This window comes from Portunus trituberculatus, chromosome 17 (assembly GCF_017591435.1).
Source record: "Portunus trituberculatus isolate SZX2019 chromosome 17, ASM1759143v1, whole genome shotgun sequence".
In the NCBI taxonomy this organism is placed as follows: domain Eukaryota; kingdom Metazoa; phylum Arthropoda; class Malacostraca; order Decapoda; family Portunidae; genus Portunus; species Portunus trituberculatus.
The window spans coordinates 31,590,025-31,605,024 of record NC_059271.1 but is presented as its reverse complement, the minus strand read 5'-3'; the positions used below and the strand labels follow the sequence as shown (position 1 = coordinate 31,605,024).

General features: G+C 42.8%; 1 protein-coding gene across 2 annotated transcripts in view; it reads left to right on the top strand.

The window, feature by feature from the left end:
• The window catches only part of LOC123504849 (multiple epidermal growth factor-like domains protein 6), a 53,559-nt gene that overhangs the window by 29,084 nt on the left and 9,475 nt on the right, over nt 1-15,000 (top strand). Inside the window, exons 3-21 of one of the 2 annotated variants that reach the window (XM_045255748.1) lie at nt 6,895-7,017; nt 7,435-7,557; nt 8,185-8,326; nt 9,060-9,337; nt 9,436-9,572; nt 9,871-9,994; nt 10,075-10,194; nt 10,313-10,492; nt 10,839-10,996; nt 11,144-11,246; nt 11,472-11,674; nt 11,823-12,009; nt 12,093-12,218; nt 12,347-12,456; nt 12,929-13,032; nt 13,285-13,457; nt 13,569-13,670; nt 14,047-14,202; nt 14,486-14,743. In XM_045255748.1, coding sequence (XP_045111683.1) covers nt 6,895-7,017; nt 7,435-7,557; nt 8,185-8,326; nt 9,060-9,337; nt 9,436-9,572; nt 9,871-9,994; nt 10,075-10,194; nt 10,313-10,492; nt 10,839-10,996; nt 11,144-11,246; nt 11,472-11,674; nt 11,823-12,009; nt 12,093-12,218; nt 12,347-12,456; nt 12,929-13,032; nt 13,285-13,457; nt 13,569-13,670; nt 14,047-14,202; nt 14,486-14,743 — 2,907 coding nt within the window. The remainder of the gene's footprint in view (nt 1-6,894; nt 7,018-7,434; nt 7,558-8,184; nt 8,327-9,059; nt 9,338-9,435; nt 9,573-9,870; nt 9,995-10,074; nt 10,195-10,312; nt 10,493-10,838; nt 10,997-11,143; nt 11,247-11,471; nt 11,675-11,822; nt 12,010-12,092; nt 12,219-12,346; nt 12,457-12,928; nt 13,033-13,284; nt 13,458-13,568; nt 13,671-14,046; nt 14,203-14,485; nt 14,744-15,000) is intronic. The other variant, XM_045255749.1, reaches the window with a different exon arrangement.

Below are 15,000 nucleotides of genomic sequence, written 5' to 3'. Positions count from 1 at the left end.
TTTTATTGACATTAGGAAAGGTCTATGTATGTCAGACGATTAATGGCCGCAGTCTTCACTATTCTAACCCCCCACATAAGTTTCTGAAGCTGTATAAAGTCACCAAATAGTAAGCAGGATGAATATGAAAATGCCTCCTGGGTTAACTCGTTCTTACTTCTATTCCTCATGGTACAAAGTCCTTGCAGCTCCTCACTCATCTTCTCTTATTCCTTGCTCTTATATTTTTCTTCTCCTTTTTGTTACTTGTTATTTTCCTTTCTTTGTAACTCATCTTTTTGTATATTTTTTCTGTATATCTTTGTAGAAGTTCTCATTCTTCTTTTCTTATTCGTTGGTTTCATATTCTCCACCTCCTTTTTGTTACTTATTATTTCCCTTTCGTTGTAACTCATTCTTTTGTATATTTTTTACTTATTTTTGTGGCAGCTCGTCATTCTTCTTTTCTTTTTCCTTGGTTTTACAGTTTCTCTCTTCTCCTTTTTACTCATCATCTCTCTCTCTCTCTCTCTCTCTCTAACTAATTTTCTTTATATATTTCTCTTTTATTTAATGTCTCACTCCGTTTCTATCTTTTATTTATCTGTTATTACTTGATTTTGAGTTTCTTTACTTCTCCAGTTTCTTTCTATCTTCCATGACTGTTATGTTTTGTTTCCTTTCATTTCCACATATTCTTTCCTTCCAATTCTTCAGTGTTCCCATCCTACCTTCTCCTTTCCTCTTACTTTCATTAAAATCATACACCACATACCTCTTCTCCTTTCACATACTCGTATATTTTCCTTATTTTTCTTTATTTTGTTCACTCTCCCTTTCCTTTTCCCGTCATGTTGCTTTGTTTCATTATATTCACGTTTATTTATGTGTGCATTTTCTTCTTTTTCTTTCATCTTTCTCAAATTTAACGCCTTTCATACGTCCATGTTCAGAAACGCCTTGCTCTCTCACCACGGCAGTTTTCCAAGGCCACGGAGACGACCTACCGAGTTTTCAAGACAGTTTCTCCTTATAATAATCTAGAAATCTTACCAGTCCATCACCGGAACCATAGAAATATCCTTAAAAACATGAATATCTTGCACTAGGGTCATTGGAAAGCAGTCAGTGATGGTGAGAGCAAAGCGTTTCAGAATACGCGCCAGAAAGTCTCATTGCACCTCTCTCTCTCTCTCTCTCTCTCTCTCTCTCTCTCTCTCTCTCTCTCTCTCTCTCTCTCTCTCTACATTGCATTCATTCCACTCTTCTCTCGTATCTACGTAATTGCTTCCCTTTCTATCATTTTACTCTTCCTTTCACATGTCAAACTTTTCTACTTCTTATATTTCTTCTGTTTTAAATTCTAAACTCCATCTTTTCAACCTCTTATCTGTACAACTCCTTACATTTCTTTTGATATTCATTTGTTTATAGGCTTCCTACTATCTCACTGTGTCTGTGTCTTCACTACACGCAGAACTTTACCATAATAAGCATTTATACTCAAACAAATTCCTTTAACTCTCTTTGCATTTCAATCACCCCCACACCACAAAATTAAGATCCACGTCTCAACACATAAAAACTCCTTCCCTCCCTCTTACTCTTCACTCCCTCTATATTCCTTCCTCTCTCCATCTAGTACTTTCAACCCTTCCCGCACCGCACCCTCACCTTCACCTTCCCGTCGGCCTTCCCTTTCTTCACACTGTCATTCCGCTAATTAGAGACGATGGGGTCGGATGATGTACCGCGCGGGGAGATCGACACCAAGACTATGGGGAGTCTCCACGTTTGGCAAGCTGGGAGGGGCAGGCCACGAAGGGGCAGCCAAACCAGGCGTGATGTGAAGCCTCTATTACTATGCTTGGTTCGCCGCAAGGACCAAAGGGATATTGCTCTTAGGGTAAGGCTGCAGGGAGGTGGTGTGTAGCCTGGCCGGGGTTGATATTTTGAGTGTCTTGATTAAAATGTTACTGCTGGTTTTTGTTGTTCTCTTCTGGTATTGTTGTGGGCGGTGACTTTTTCTGGCCTTCTCTTGTTTGTCTGGTTGGGGTTTCTCTCTCTCTCTCTCTCTCTCTCTCTCTCTCTCTCTCTCTCTCTCTCTCTCTCTCTCTCTCTCTCTCATATTTTATCTCCCTCATCCTCGCCCTCCATCGCATATAAACACATAATTTCCCACTTACATCGTTGCTTCACTTCCTTCACAATATCACCTTACCTTATATTCACATCCTAATTTTCCTCACAGTTTCAGTCTTTCTCCCTCACCATCTACAACCATCACTGTTCGTTACACTCACTCACACACACACACACACACACACACACACACACACACACACACACACACACACACACACACACACACACACACACACACACACCGCGTAGTGTAGTGGTTAGCACGCTCGACTCACACTCGAGAGGGTCCGGGTTCGAATCCCGGAGGCGGCGAGGCAAATGGGCAAGCCTCTTAATGTGTAGCCCCTGTTCACCTAGCAGTAAATAAGTACGGGATGTAACTCGAGGGGTTGTGGCCTCGCTTTCCCGGTGTGTGGAGTGTGTTGTGGTCTCAGTCCTACCCGAAGATCGGTCTATGAGCTCTGACCTCGCTCCGTAATGGGGAAGACTGGCTGGGTGACCAGCAGGCGACCGAGGTGAATTACACACACACACACACACACACACACACACACACACACACACACACACACACACACACACACACACACACACACACACAGACCAATAAATGGGGGGATATTTTTATGATTCGTATTTAAGTTTGTTTACTCTTCGTGTTCACTAAACAAATATGAAGTTCTCAATTTACTACTGCGTATAATCGTAAATTCTTGTGATCGAACGCGAATATATGAATGTTAAACACTGTGGGTTAGCAAATGCAAGAGAGACCTACTATTTCTAGCCTCATATAGTAAGATATGTCACTATTATATATACTTCTTCCACTAATGATTGTGGTTTGCTATTCACCTATCAGTGCTTTTACTACACTTTGATAACATTTCCAAACCTTCCCTCTACTTAGATTTTTTTTTCCTCCTCCAGTAAAATAAATATCACTACCTCTTTCTCTTGTGATTCTGGTTTGGCAACGACCTATCAGTGCTCCCCACCAACCTTTAGTCACACTTCCAATCTTCTCCAGTATACTCCTTCACCAAACAGTTCCTCTAGTACAATAAATATCACTCCCTCTTTCTCATGTGACTCTGGTTTGGCGATCACCTATCAGTGCTCCCCTCCAACCTTTAGTCACACTTCCAATCTTTTCCTCCAGTATACTCCTTCACCAAACAGTTCCCTCCCTCCTTTTCGAGACTTCCTCCTACAACATTACAATCATCTTTCAGCGCCTCTGATTACACACTGCACCACCTTTTCCAGTCCTTCCTTTCTGGCAGTTTGTTCTCTTGTCCCTCCTTACACGCCTTTCATCTCCTCTCCCTCTCTCCCTCCTTCCCTGTCCCTTCACCTTTCGCTCTCTACATCCTGCTCAGCCCCTCCCAGATCCTAAAGGGCCAGCGGGCAAATGCGTGATGTACAAAACGTTGGGAAGGGTGCGCCATACATCATGCCAAGCAGACACCTTAGATTTACTGCTTGTTTACCTGTGAGGAGGCTAATGGACATGGCCTAAAATGTGGAGGTTAAGACGCCATCTGAAGCAACTGGGGGACAGGCAGAGAGAGAGAGAGAGAGAGAGAGAGAGAGAGAGAGAGAGAGAGAGAGAGAGAGAGAGAGAGAGAGAGAGAGAGAGAGATTGCCTTGAATGAATCTAAGCGTTTTTGTCCTTGCTTTCCTTTCCTCCCTCCCTCTCTCTCTCTCTCTCTCTCTCTCTCTCTCTCTCTCTCTCTCTCTGTCTGTCTGTCCCCCAGTCCCCTTTCCTTCCTTTCTCACAATCTCTTCGCCCTTAACTTTCCTCACCTTCACCCCGCGATGGCTGCGCGATTAACTCATCACAGCCCTCTAGACCCGCGCCAAGGATGACAGGTATCGCCCCGCAGCTCCTCGTGAAACAACCACCTCCTCCCACTGTGACTTCGTTGGCCCGAACAGTCCCCGATGCCGAGCCGATAAGCGATACACGAGCGAGGACTGTGTTGGTGCGCTTATCGAAGACTGGTTTAGGGTATTGATACGTAATCTAGACGTGGGATTCTGCGATGCGTGAAGTTTTATGTTCATGTAGAGTCTGTAGCCAGTAGATGTATTGGTGTATAAGTGTTTTTAGTGATGTTAAAGTATATATAGGGAACTGGCAATCATGTGGGCCTTTTTTGTTATATTTTATGTTGCTTCCTCATCTTCCATAAACAAATAAATATATAAGAAAAATAAATGATTTGTACGCAATGCCTCTATATTCTTAATCCATTGAGTACCATAACGCGTTTCCATATTCATTTTGCTTACTATTTGGTGATTTTATACACCTTCAGAAACTTATTGAGGGATTGAAATAGTGAAGACTGTGGTCATTAATCTTCTGACCTCCATAGACCCTTCCTAATGTCAATAAAATGGCCTAATAATACATAAATATCAGGGTAAAAGTATGTCCCAGTATCGAAGGGGTTAACGTGTTTGTTGCCATACTCTCCCGGCTAAAAAAAGAAGGTGGCTTCACAAAACACCCTCTCTTTTCGTTTTTCCGTCTTCATACTGTAGTTAGCTTCTTAGGTGTAATGCTGTACAACTTGTGTAATAAGAGAAATCAAACATCTTAGTAAAAACTTGAAGGGTTCATATTGATTTAAACCTCGTAATAATTTGGAGTGAAATAAGGAGATAAAATCTGAGATACATAGATAAAATTTCTCCATGAAATAAGGAAAGTAAACATCACTGAGATGCAGAGAAAAGATTATTTAGTTTGGCCCCTCATCCTTCCCTTAAGACAGGGGTTCTCAACCTTTTTATCATTAAGAACCCACTGAGTTATAAGACCATCTACCCGAACCACCAGTATTATCACATAGAACATGGAACTCAATATGCAAAGGTACTGTAAAGGATTTTATTAGATCAGCCATCTAAGTACCCCTGGAAAGCTTCTTACGAACCCCCTGGAGTTTCGCGCTCTCAGGATGGCCACTGTCCATGAGCTAACATCATTAGGTCTCTATGACGCTGAAGACGTCTATGCAGAAGGGTTTGGTTGGCAATAGACAATCTCATTATCAGACTTTGATTTCCAAGTTATGAAAATAAATTCATTTACGGGGCTTCATATGTTCATGGTGTCTTGTAGTCTACTTACTAACCTAGAAGAAAAGAAAATATCATACTAACTTCGAGTTATCAATTGAGGAAGAAATAATTTTTGTCCCAGGAATAGAGCTAGATGGTAAATTATATAAAAAAAAACAATGCATAGTTATAACCTAACTTTACTATTGTAGGTTTTTTTTTTTTTTTTTTTATCGTAGATACATGTTTAAAGATACTTTACCTATCTTGATATCTCCTTATGTGACAGAAATATTACGATATCTGTTGAATCTGGCAACTTCAACAGGAGTTTGGGTCCTCTCCTAGTGTTTCCTTATATATATCTACCTGAAGATATAGTTTTTCGGTCTTAAACAGTCGCTATATAGTACTATAACAAAATGCCACATCTCAAACACATCAGGCCCGTGTTCCGTCTGAGTGCAATATATCACTATTATGAATAAATCGTAATACTTTGATTAATGTCAATAGGAGAGAACCCAAACTGTCATATTTTCAGTGTTCGCAGGTTGGTTTGATTAAGGAGTGGGTCAGCATCGTATCGCGGTACAAAGTCGTCTCTAAACACTGTATTACGATGTATCTATTGATTTACTATGCTTTTACTCCTTCCAGTATTTTTATGTTCTTATCATGACATGGTATTTCTTTATAGTTACTTGAGTTTATACGACTAACATCATAATATAGAGCAAAACATAATTGTCTGGTGTTTCCAGATCTTTAATTTCTAGAGACTTATATACAGCACGGAACCTTAACACACATTTCACCTCGCTTCTGCACAGGTTAATTCTTCACAAGGAATGAGTACAGCAATATTTGTTCGGGTTTCTTTATGAGAAAAAAAAGAAAATTAGCGGCCGAAACAGAAATAGTCCGAGGGTGGTGTAGTGTTTTCATCACTGTGTTCCTAAGCTCTGTCTTGCCATAGCCTGAACATGGTATTCAGTTAAATCAGCCATCTAAGTACTCCTGGAAATCTTCTTGTGAACCCTTGAGAGTTTGCGAGCCCCAGACTGAGAATCTCTGCCTTAAGAGGTGAAAGGCGAAGGACGGCCACAACACCAGAGCAGTTGCTATCTCGTCACGCAGATTGCAAGGCAGAACGGATGTTTCGTTTCATGTCTGTTTTCATTTTAACCCCTTCAATACTATGAGCTCTGAGTTTGCTCCGGAATGGCATAATGGAGAAGGCTGGCTGGGTGATCAATAGGCGACCGTGAATACGAATACACACACACACACACACACACACACACACACACACACACACACACACACACACACACACACACACACACACACACACACACACACACACACACACACACACACACACACACACACGATTTCCGTTTTCTATAAGTTTACAAAGTGAAAGAATGTAGGCTATTTTCTGAAAGCGCAGTTTAACCTTGCCTTTACGTCATTTGTAAACTGTAAATTCAGATTACCAAAATTAACAGGCATGTCATTTCATTTTAGAGGTGTAATATAATCAATGCAATTTTGTCTTTCTTTTAGCATGACAACCTTAGAAAAATACATAAAAAAACACGATTGCTAGTTCCTCAATGCATATCACTGGCTATGCTCCAACTGTTCTTGAACTATTTAACTATAAACTATTCTCCCTCGCCCTTACAGACCGCGATGAGTGTCAGGTGAACAACGGCGGGTGCGAACACTCCTGCAAGAACACCGTGGGCTCCTTCATGTGTTGCTGCAGTCCGGGATACAGACTGAGGCGTGACGGCCGCACGTGCCAAGGTGGGATTTTCAAAATTTTATTCTCCTTTACTACTTTTGTCTTCCAGAATATCATGTATAATTTTACAAAGAGGTGATATTTTTATGTTTGTGTGTGTGTGTGTGTGTGTGTGTGTGTGTGTGTGTGTGTGTGTGTGTGTGTGTGTGTGTGTGTGTGTGTGTGTGTGTGCGTGTGTGTGTGTTGCAAGAAAAAAATTCCATAGTGAAAACCTGAAATTATGAATGAATGAACTGAAGAGAACACGAATGAGTCAATCATGAATATACGCATCTGGGGAGCGAATGAGCAAGTGAGTGAGTGAATGACTCCAAGCACTGACTTCTTGTTCTTTGTTTTCTCTCTAACTTTATTCTATATTCTTTACTTTCATACTTATTACTTTTGTCTTTATTCTTTACACTTATTGTTTATTCTAGATATAAATGAGTGCGAGTTTCACAACGGCGGATGCTCTCACGAATGTTCCAACACTGTGGGGTCCTACCGCTGTCTCTGTGGTCCCGGGAGCCGCCTAATGCCCGACGGACGCACTTGTGTTGGTAAGGCCAGGGAGAGTGGGAAGACAAGACGGAGGAGGCAAAATAAGTGGTAGGAACAGGAGGAGGATGAGAGGAAAAAAGAGATGAAGTTAGGAGATGAGATATGACGCGACGAAGGAATCAGATGAGGAAAATGGGAGTGAGAAAAGAGAAAGAGAGGAACAGAAGGACGGTGAGAGGAGAAAAGAGATTAAGTAGTTAGGAGATGAGGATATGACGCAACAAAAGAAATAAAGGATGAAGATGGGAGTGAGAAAGAAGAGCTAGAAGAAGGAAAAATAAGTAGATGGGAGAACAAAAGAAGGGAAGAGCAGAGAGAAAACAGAATGTGGGGAAATAATTCAAGACAAAACTTTAAAATATTAGGAAAGTGAAGAGGATAGGAGAGTAAAAAGATGAGAGAGGAGAACAAAGGAAAGGAGATGAGAAGAGAGGAAGAGAGGAAGAGACAAGAAAAAGGAGAAGGTAAAGGATATATGGAAAGAAATATTGCAAGAGATTATGAAGAAAAGTATATGAAACGGCAAGTAAAATGTAACCTGTAGAATAGATAGGAAAAACACCCACAACTTTTTCTAACCTAAATCACAAGCGCCGAGCAGTGAGTGTGTTGTCTCGCCCTCGCAGCTTCGCCCTCTTGTGCCACGAGACGCAGGCCTAACATGGCGTGTCGTCTTGCAGGTGAGGCTTCATGTGGCGTGAGGAATGGCGGCTGTGACCACTACTGCGACGACACCGCGGGCATGCCAAGGTGCTCCTGTCGGCCCGGGTGAGTTGTGCAGTGGGTCTTTCAGTACTAGTGACACTTGAAGTTTGTGGGAAGGTCAGCGTACTCAGACCGTCCTTCTGAGACACTTTATTACTCTCTCACCACGACTACTTTCAAAGACCATAGTGGTGATTAGCTGGGTTCGCATGTGTTAAGTCTGTCACTGAATTGTAAAACAGTGAGATTCAAAAACTAGTGTAACTTCAACGAAAGTATTTTGAAAGTAGCAGAGGTGTGACATAGAAATGTATGGTCTTCAGTGTTTTGCTAATGTGTGATCAGAATATGTTCAACCTCTCCCTTGATCTATAAATCGTGCATACCTTGGTTAAGATTCTTTTATATGAGCTAATTCATTAGTAAATAATTTCAAGTGATCATAATTATTTGAGTAAAATACTAACAAGCAAGTGGTCACTAGAAATTTCAACGCGATGGAACAAATGAGCCAACGCTGAAAGTTTGGTATGGAGCTCACAATTGTAACGTTTTAATGGCTGCCTATCGGTAAGCAAACTATATGAATAATCTCATGTGAAAATTAAATCAAAAATATTCATTATCATTGTGATGGAATGCCACTTCCATTAATGTTTGTTGGTGCCCCCGTGAAGCCCAGACTCCTTCATCTGTTATATAGAAAAAAAAATGTATCCTTCTATTAGTGGTAGCTTAAATACTCTACATTAAAAGCTATGCTGGCAAAGTTGCTGACGACATAACCATGTTTCAGATACATACTTGGGCAAGACGGGCGACGATGCGAGGTGGAGGACCCTTGTGTAGTGGACAACGGCGGCTGTCAACACATTTGCCTACAAGAGCAGGGCCGTGCACGCTGCACATGTCAAAGAGGATTTAATTTGGCTAACGACCGTGTTTCGTGTGTTGACCTTGATGAGTGTAATATACCCGGTACCTGCAGTCAGCAATGTCGGAATACCTGGGGGTCCTACGAGTGCATCTGCAACACTGGTTACCAGCTCGGCACCGACAAGAAGTCCTGTTACAGTAAGTAACTAGGAAGGCAAGCTAGAAAATTTTCCTTCTTGGAATAAAAAATAAAGTCTTCAATTAATATTACTCTTTTCTATTTGTTTCCTTTCCAGTGATCGACATGGAGGTCATTAACTCTTGTCTTGAAAACAACGGGGGTTGCCAGCACATGTGTGCGCACGGACCGGAAGGAGCCACTTGCACATGTCACCCAGGCTACCAGCTACAGCCTGACGGGCAGTCCTGTCAGGTGAGTGTAGGATGCTAATATATCCAAAATTATGTGCCTTTTCTTCGCATCGCCAAAAAAAAAAAAAAAAAAAAAGTGATATTTCAAGGGTGATGAGAGTATTGTGACGGAAAGTTCACCTTTTCATGACCATTAATAAGACCATCACCCCAAAATGACATGCTTTCGCTACAAAACAATAAACCTAACAAAGCAATAGGCTCTGTTGTTAAATGAAAAATAAAATAAAGAATACAGATGGCGTTTCCGATCTCTAATCCACTTTCTGTTCTGAGAGAATCAATTTTTTCATTGGTAGGATGCGGACGAGTGTGAGACTGGAAGTCATCGGTGCCAGCAAGAGTGTGTGAATACCGAAGGAGGTTACGCCTGTGCCTGCACACAAGGCTTCACGCTCAGCTCTGACACTTTCACTTGCCTGGGTGAGTACTTTCCACAACTAGTGACATTCTCGCTGGTTAGTTCCTTTTGGAGAGAGAATCTACTTTGTGCTTTCTTACAGATGTGAATGAATGCTCTATGGAGAACGGTGGATGCGAACACGAATGCCAGAATACGCAAGGCTCCTTCACGTGTTCTTGTCGCAGAGGTTACGTTCTGGTTGATGAAGTCCACTGTGATAGTGAGTTTTGGAGTTTTTATTCTTTATACTACATAATCATTAAGTAAATCTTGGGAGTGGGCTTATGAACACAATTATACTCATGAGTTAGGACATTCACGCCTTGTTTCCTCACCAGTCGTGGGCGGCAATTACGACGTGGACTACTCTGGCTACAGCATCCGCGGTGACCAGGACATGGGTACGACAGCCATAGAGGACTACTCAACAGTGCTTGACGGTGCGACGACGAGAAACCGTGACGCGTGGAATGACGTGACTTACGCAGAGTACAGCAAGATCATCACCCTCCAGACGCGTAAGTCAGGAGATCCACAGTGCAGATGTTTGCTGTGTCGCTTGAATGTCTGACGTTAATGTGTGTCAGCATCACGATATCACATTAACTTCAGAAATACTAACACTAAAATGAATATTTTACATCATGCTCACATTTTTTTACGTTTTTTTTTTTTTTTTTATATCTGCTTATATTACTGCTCAATCTTTTAAGGTCATCGCAAAATCTCTAAACTTTCGTGCTTACTCATAATGGCTGACAAAGGATAGCAGTCAGGATTAAATTATAGGAATGACAGTCTACTGAAAATCAAAATATTGCATGAAATGTGTCCGAGTGTCAAGCATGAGATTTTTTCCTACAGGTTGTGTCCCTGGACATTTTGGCCCTAACTGTTCCCTTACGTGTAACGACTGTCCCGGGGAGTGCGACGGTTCGGGGTGTGTGTGTCCCCCGGGCAAGACTGGACCCATCTGCGAACTTGAGTGTCCCTCGGGTTTCTACGGACCCAGCTGTAACGAGGCGAGTCTTGCTTACCGGGTTTAACTAAATATGGTCCGATGGGTCATTGTACTTCTACAGCTGCAGTAAATATTGAATTAAAATTACAACTGACATTTTTTTCATGAACACGCTTTTCTTCTATAAAAGCAATTTTTTTCCTCCTAGGTGTGTCGCTGTGAGAATGGCGGCACATGTGATCCCGTGACTGGCAACTGTACGTGCCCACCAAGCGTGTCTGGGGAATTTTGTGAAGATGGTTGTCCTGCAGGTGCCTTGTCTCCCTCCCTTACTTCTCCTATTGTTACATTGAAATAATACATTGAAATAATATACTCAGCGAAATGCAAAGGACTAAGATATTAAAAGAATATTAAATAAAATTAGTATTAGTAAATCTTTTATAATGAACTTTTAACTCTGGATATGGGAAAAAAAAACACTAAGTGGGTTTAAAGAGAAAATTTCTTGTTTCTATTGGCCCTTATCTCTCTAGGATACTATGGCACATCGTGTGACCGGCGCTGTCCCATGATGTGTCCCAACATGCGCTGCAATAGAGTCTTCGGGTTCTGCGAATGTGATCCGGGACGCTTTGGACCCAAGTGTAATATGCCATGCCCTTCCCTCACCTGGGGACCAAATTGCCGCCACCAGTGCCAGTGCGAGGCCCGCTCCACGTTCCGCTGTCATCCAGAGGCAAGTAATTTTAAGCTAAGTTCGGTGTGCTGGTACTATGTGGGAAAGTCTTTTATTTTACAATACTGTGCTTGAGCAGTTTCTATCGCATACCATTATGAGATTGAAGCACGCAGTTAAGATGACGATTGCAACCTTTACTTCCCAGAGTGGAGTGTGTGAGTGTAAAGCAGGATATGTTGGCATCGACTGCTCCAAAGAGTGCCCAGAAGGAAAGTGGGGCGCCGGGTGTCTGCATGAGTGCCAGTGTGCCAGTGGAGCCACGTGCCACCCCGCTACGGGCGTCTGTGGCCTAGACTGTCCCCCAGGATTCATGGGAACTGAATGCAATACACGTACGTTACTTTCAAACATGAAAATATCCATAACACGCATGTACAAAACATTTCAGTAAATGATGACCAAACTCTCTTGGCAGCATGTCCGGCGGGCCACTATGGACCGGGGTGCATGAAAGCGTGTATGTGCGGCCTGCGACCCTGCGACCCAAGCACCGGCGTCTGTCTTTGCCCGGCGGGGAATAAGGGACCAAACTGTAATCAAGGTTGGTCTTTGTACAAACTTGCAGTCTTTTCTCTCCGCCACGTGCGGCACAACATTGTAGAGTGGGTAAAAACACAACACCATAGGGATTGACTCATCATTAACATTTAAAATACTACTCCCACCTAGCGTGTTCCGAGAGGGAGTGGGGCCAGAGCTGTTTGAGGAAGTGCGAATGCCAGAATGGTGCTACGTGCAACTCTGTGACTGGAGAGTGCCACTGTCAGCCGGGATATGTGGTAAGGCCACCTATTCGACACCTTGTTGACAAATATCGTTACATGACTTTTTCGTACACTGTGTGGGTACATCAAGGTATTTTTTGTATATTCCTTTTTATTCTTTTCGACAGACCTATTTTGTGGTGTTTTTAAGGGGACTTCACACGTATTTCTTTCTTTTATACCTTTATATTTAGTGACGAGCTCTTTACTTTTGCCCGCCTTAGTCTTTAAATGCTGTAACCTTATTTCACATTCGTTGAGCGCAATTAAACACCCAGTTAGCGTCATTTAAGGTTTTCTCTCTCTCTCTCTCTCTCTCTCTCTCTCTCTCTCTCTCTCTCTCTCTCTCTCTGTGTGTGTGTGTGTGTGTGTGTGTGTGTGTGTGTGTGTGTGTGTGTGTGTGTGTGTGTGTGTGTGTGTGTGTGTGTGTGTGTGTGTGTGTGTGTGTGTGTGTGTGTCACATAATGATGGTCTTTACGTCCTGCAGGGCCCTACGTGTGAGGCAACGTGCTCCGCCGGCAGGTACGGTGTCAACTGTAGTGGAATATGTGGGTGCCTCAACGGTGCCTCTTGCGACCACAGGACTGGTCGGTGAGTGCTTACTTTTGTGGAGCTTGGATTTGATACTTCATTGACGATCAATCACCAATAACGACTGAAATATATTCCACCTTAATACCTAATGTCACTTCATATTCTTAAGCCTGTATGTCTATTCATGTTTATATTAGTATTTTCATCATACATTTTTTCTGGAAATGTTTGCATATATTTCCTTATCCACCTTGCTGAAGTAATTTTTGCAGTCACAAGTGTTTATCTGTCTTGTGCTCATCCTCACAGGTGCCAGTGCCCTCCTGGATTCACTGGTCTTAGCTGTGGTCAGCCCTGTCCTATAGGACGGTTCGGTCAGGACTGTGTGCAAGTGTGTGACTGCAACGATGGCGGTGGGTGTGACAGGGTGACCGGGGAGTGCACCTGTGCGCCGGGATGGCGAGGCTCTCAGTGCAAACTCAGTAAGTGAAGCAGAAAGCTGAAAACAGTAAATCATTCCATTATAAATGTTGGAAACGGACGTATTTAATACCCGATTTAAGAAGTCTGAAAATTACCGATTACACTTTCAGAGTGTGAGGAGGGTCGTTATGGCGCAGGCTGTGCCATGAACTGTAGCTGTGCCAATGGAGGCGAGTGTGATCACATCTCAGGCGCCTGCATGTGTCGTCCAGGCAAGTTATTCACTCAACACTGGAAAACACACACACACACACACACACACACACACACACACACACACACACACACACACGGGTGGAGATATTTGGGTGTGTCTCCTTTCACGTGTAGCCCCTGTTCACCTAGCAGTGAGTAGGTACGGGATGTAAATCGAGGAGTTGTGACCTTGTTGTCCCAGTGTGTGGTGTGTGCCTGGTCTCAGGCCTATCCGAAGATCGGAAATAATGAGCTCTGAGCTCGTTCCGTAGAGTAACGTCTGGCTGTCTCGTCAGAGACTGCAGCAGATCAAACAGTGAAACACACACACACACACACACACACACCAATGTGATGATTCAACATTTATATAAATACTAAATCATTACACAGGATGGCGCGGGACATTCTGCTCCAGGCCGTGCCCAGATGGTTTCTGGGGCATAGAGTGTCGGTACCAGTGTGACTGCGATATTGGGGCGACCTGTAATCCCGCCACGGGAGTGTGCTCGTGTCCGCCTGGGAAACGCGGCCATCATTGCTCCAACAGTGAGTATAATGTTTCTTGTTGCTAATGGTAATACGAAAAAAAAAGTTTCTTAAGAAATAAGAAAGTTAAAGAAATTCGTATGTTCCTGCTTTTGTGAATCAAATAGGGATTGAGAAAACCTGATTCTTATATTAACTCCTAAAATTGACTTCCTGCTCCCCTGCTACAGTTATGACTCACAAAGGACACTTATGGGAAAAAAAATGAAAGCTGAAATTGTTAATTAACATTCCTAGATTGAGTAGAAATGTTCGTACGGTAAGAGAACGCTTGTACCTACAGCTTGCCCAGAGGACCGATGGGGCAGCGACTGTGAACACGTCTGTTTGTGTCATAATGGTGGGACGTGTGATCGCGTGTCAGGGGCGTGTGTGTGTCCCCCGGGCTACACCGGTGCCACGTGTCAAGAGAGGTGTCCTCCGGGAAGCTACGGAAGTGGATGTCAACACACCTGTTTGTGTCAGCATGGAGCCAGCTGTCAGCACGACACAGGAGCGTGTGTGTGTCCCCCGGGGTACACCGGCACACACTGCGAGCGAGGTGAGCACAATGTATACTAAACAGAAAAACTGCATCTCTTTTTACAAATGCACATATTTGTTATTTTTCTTTTTTGGTGAGAACATTACTATGTTGAAACAAGAACATTTCGAGTTACGTCTCTCATGCACACCTTGATGAAAACTCCAACATTTGCTTTTCATTTCGTTGACTATAAAAATACCATACAATTTATTTTGATGATATTCACTGGCATTTCAATACTTCGGCGTTTCAGTTCTGAATTTCATTCTTTT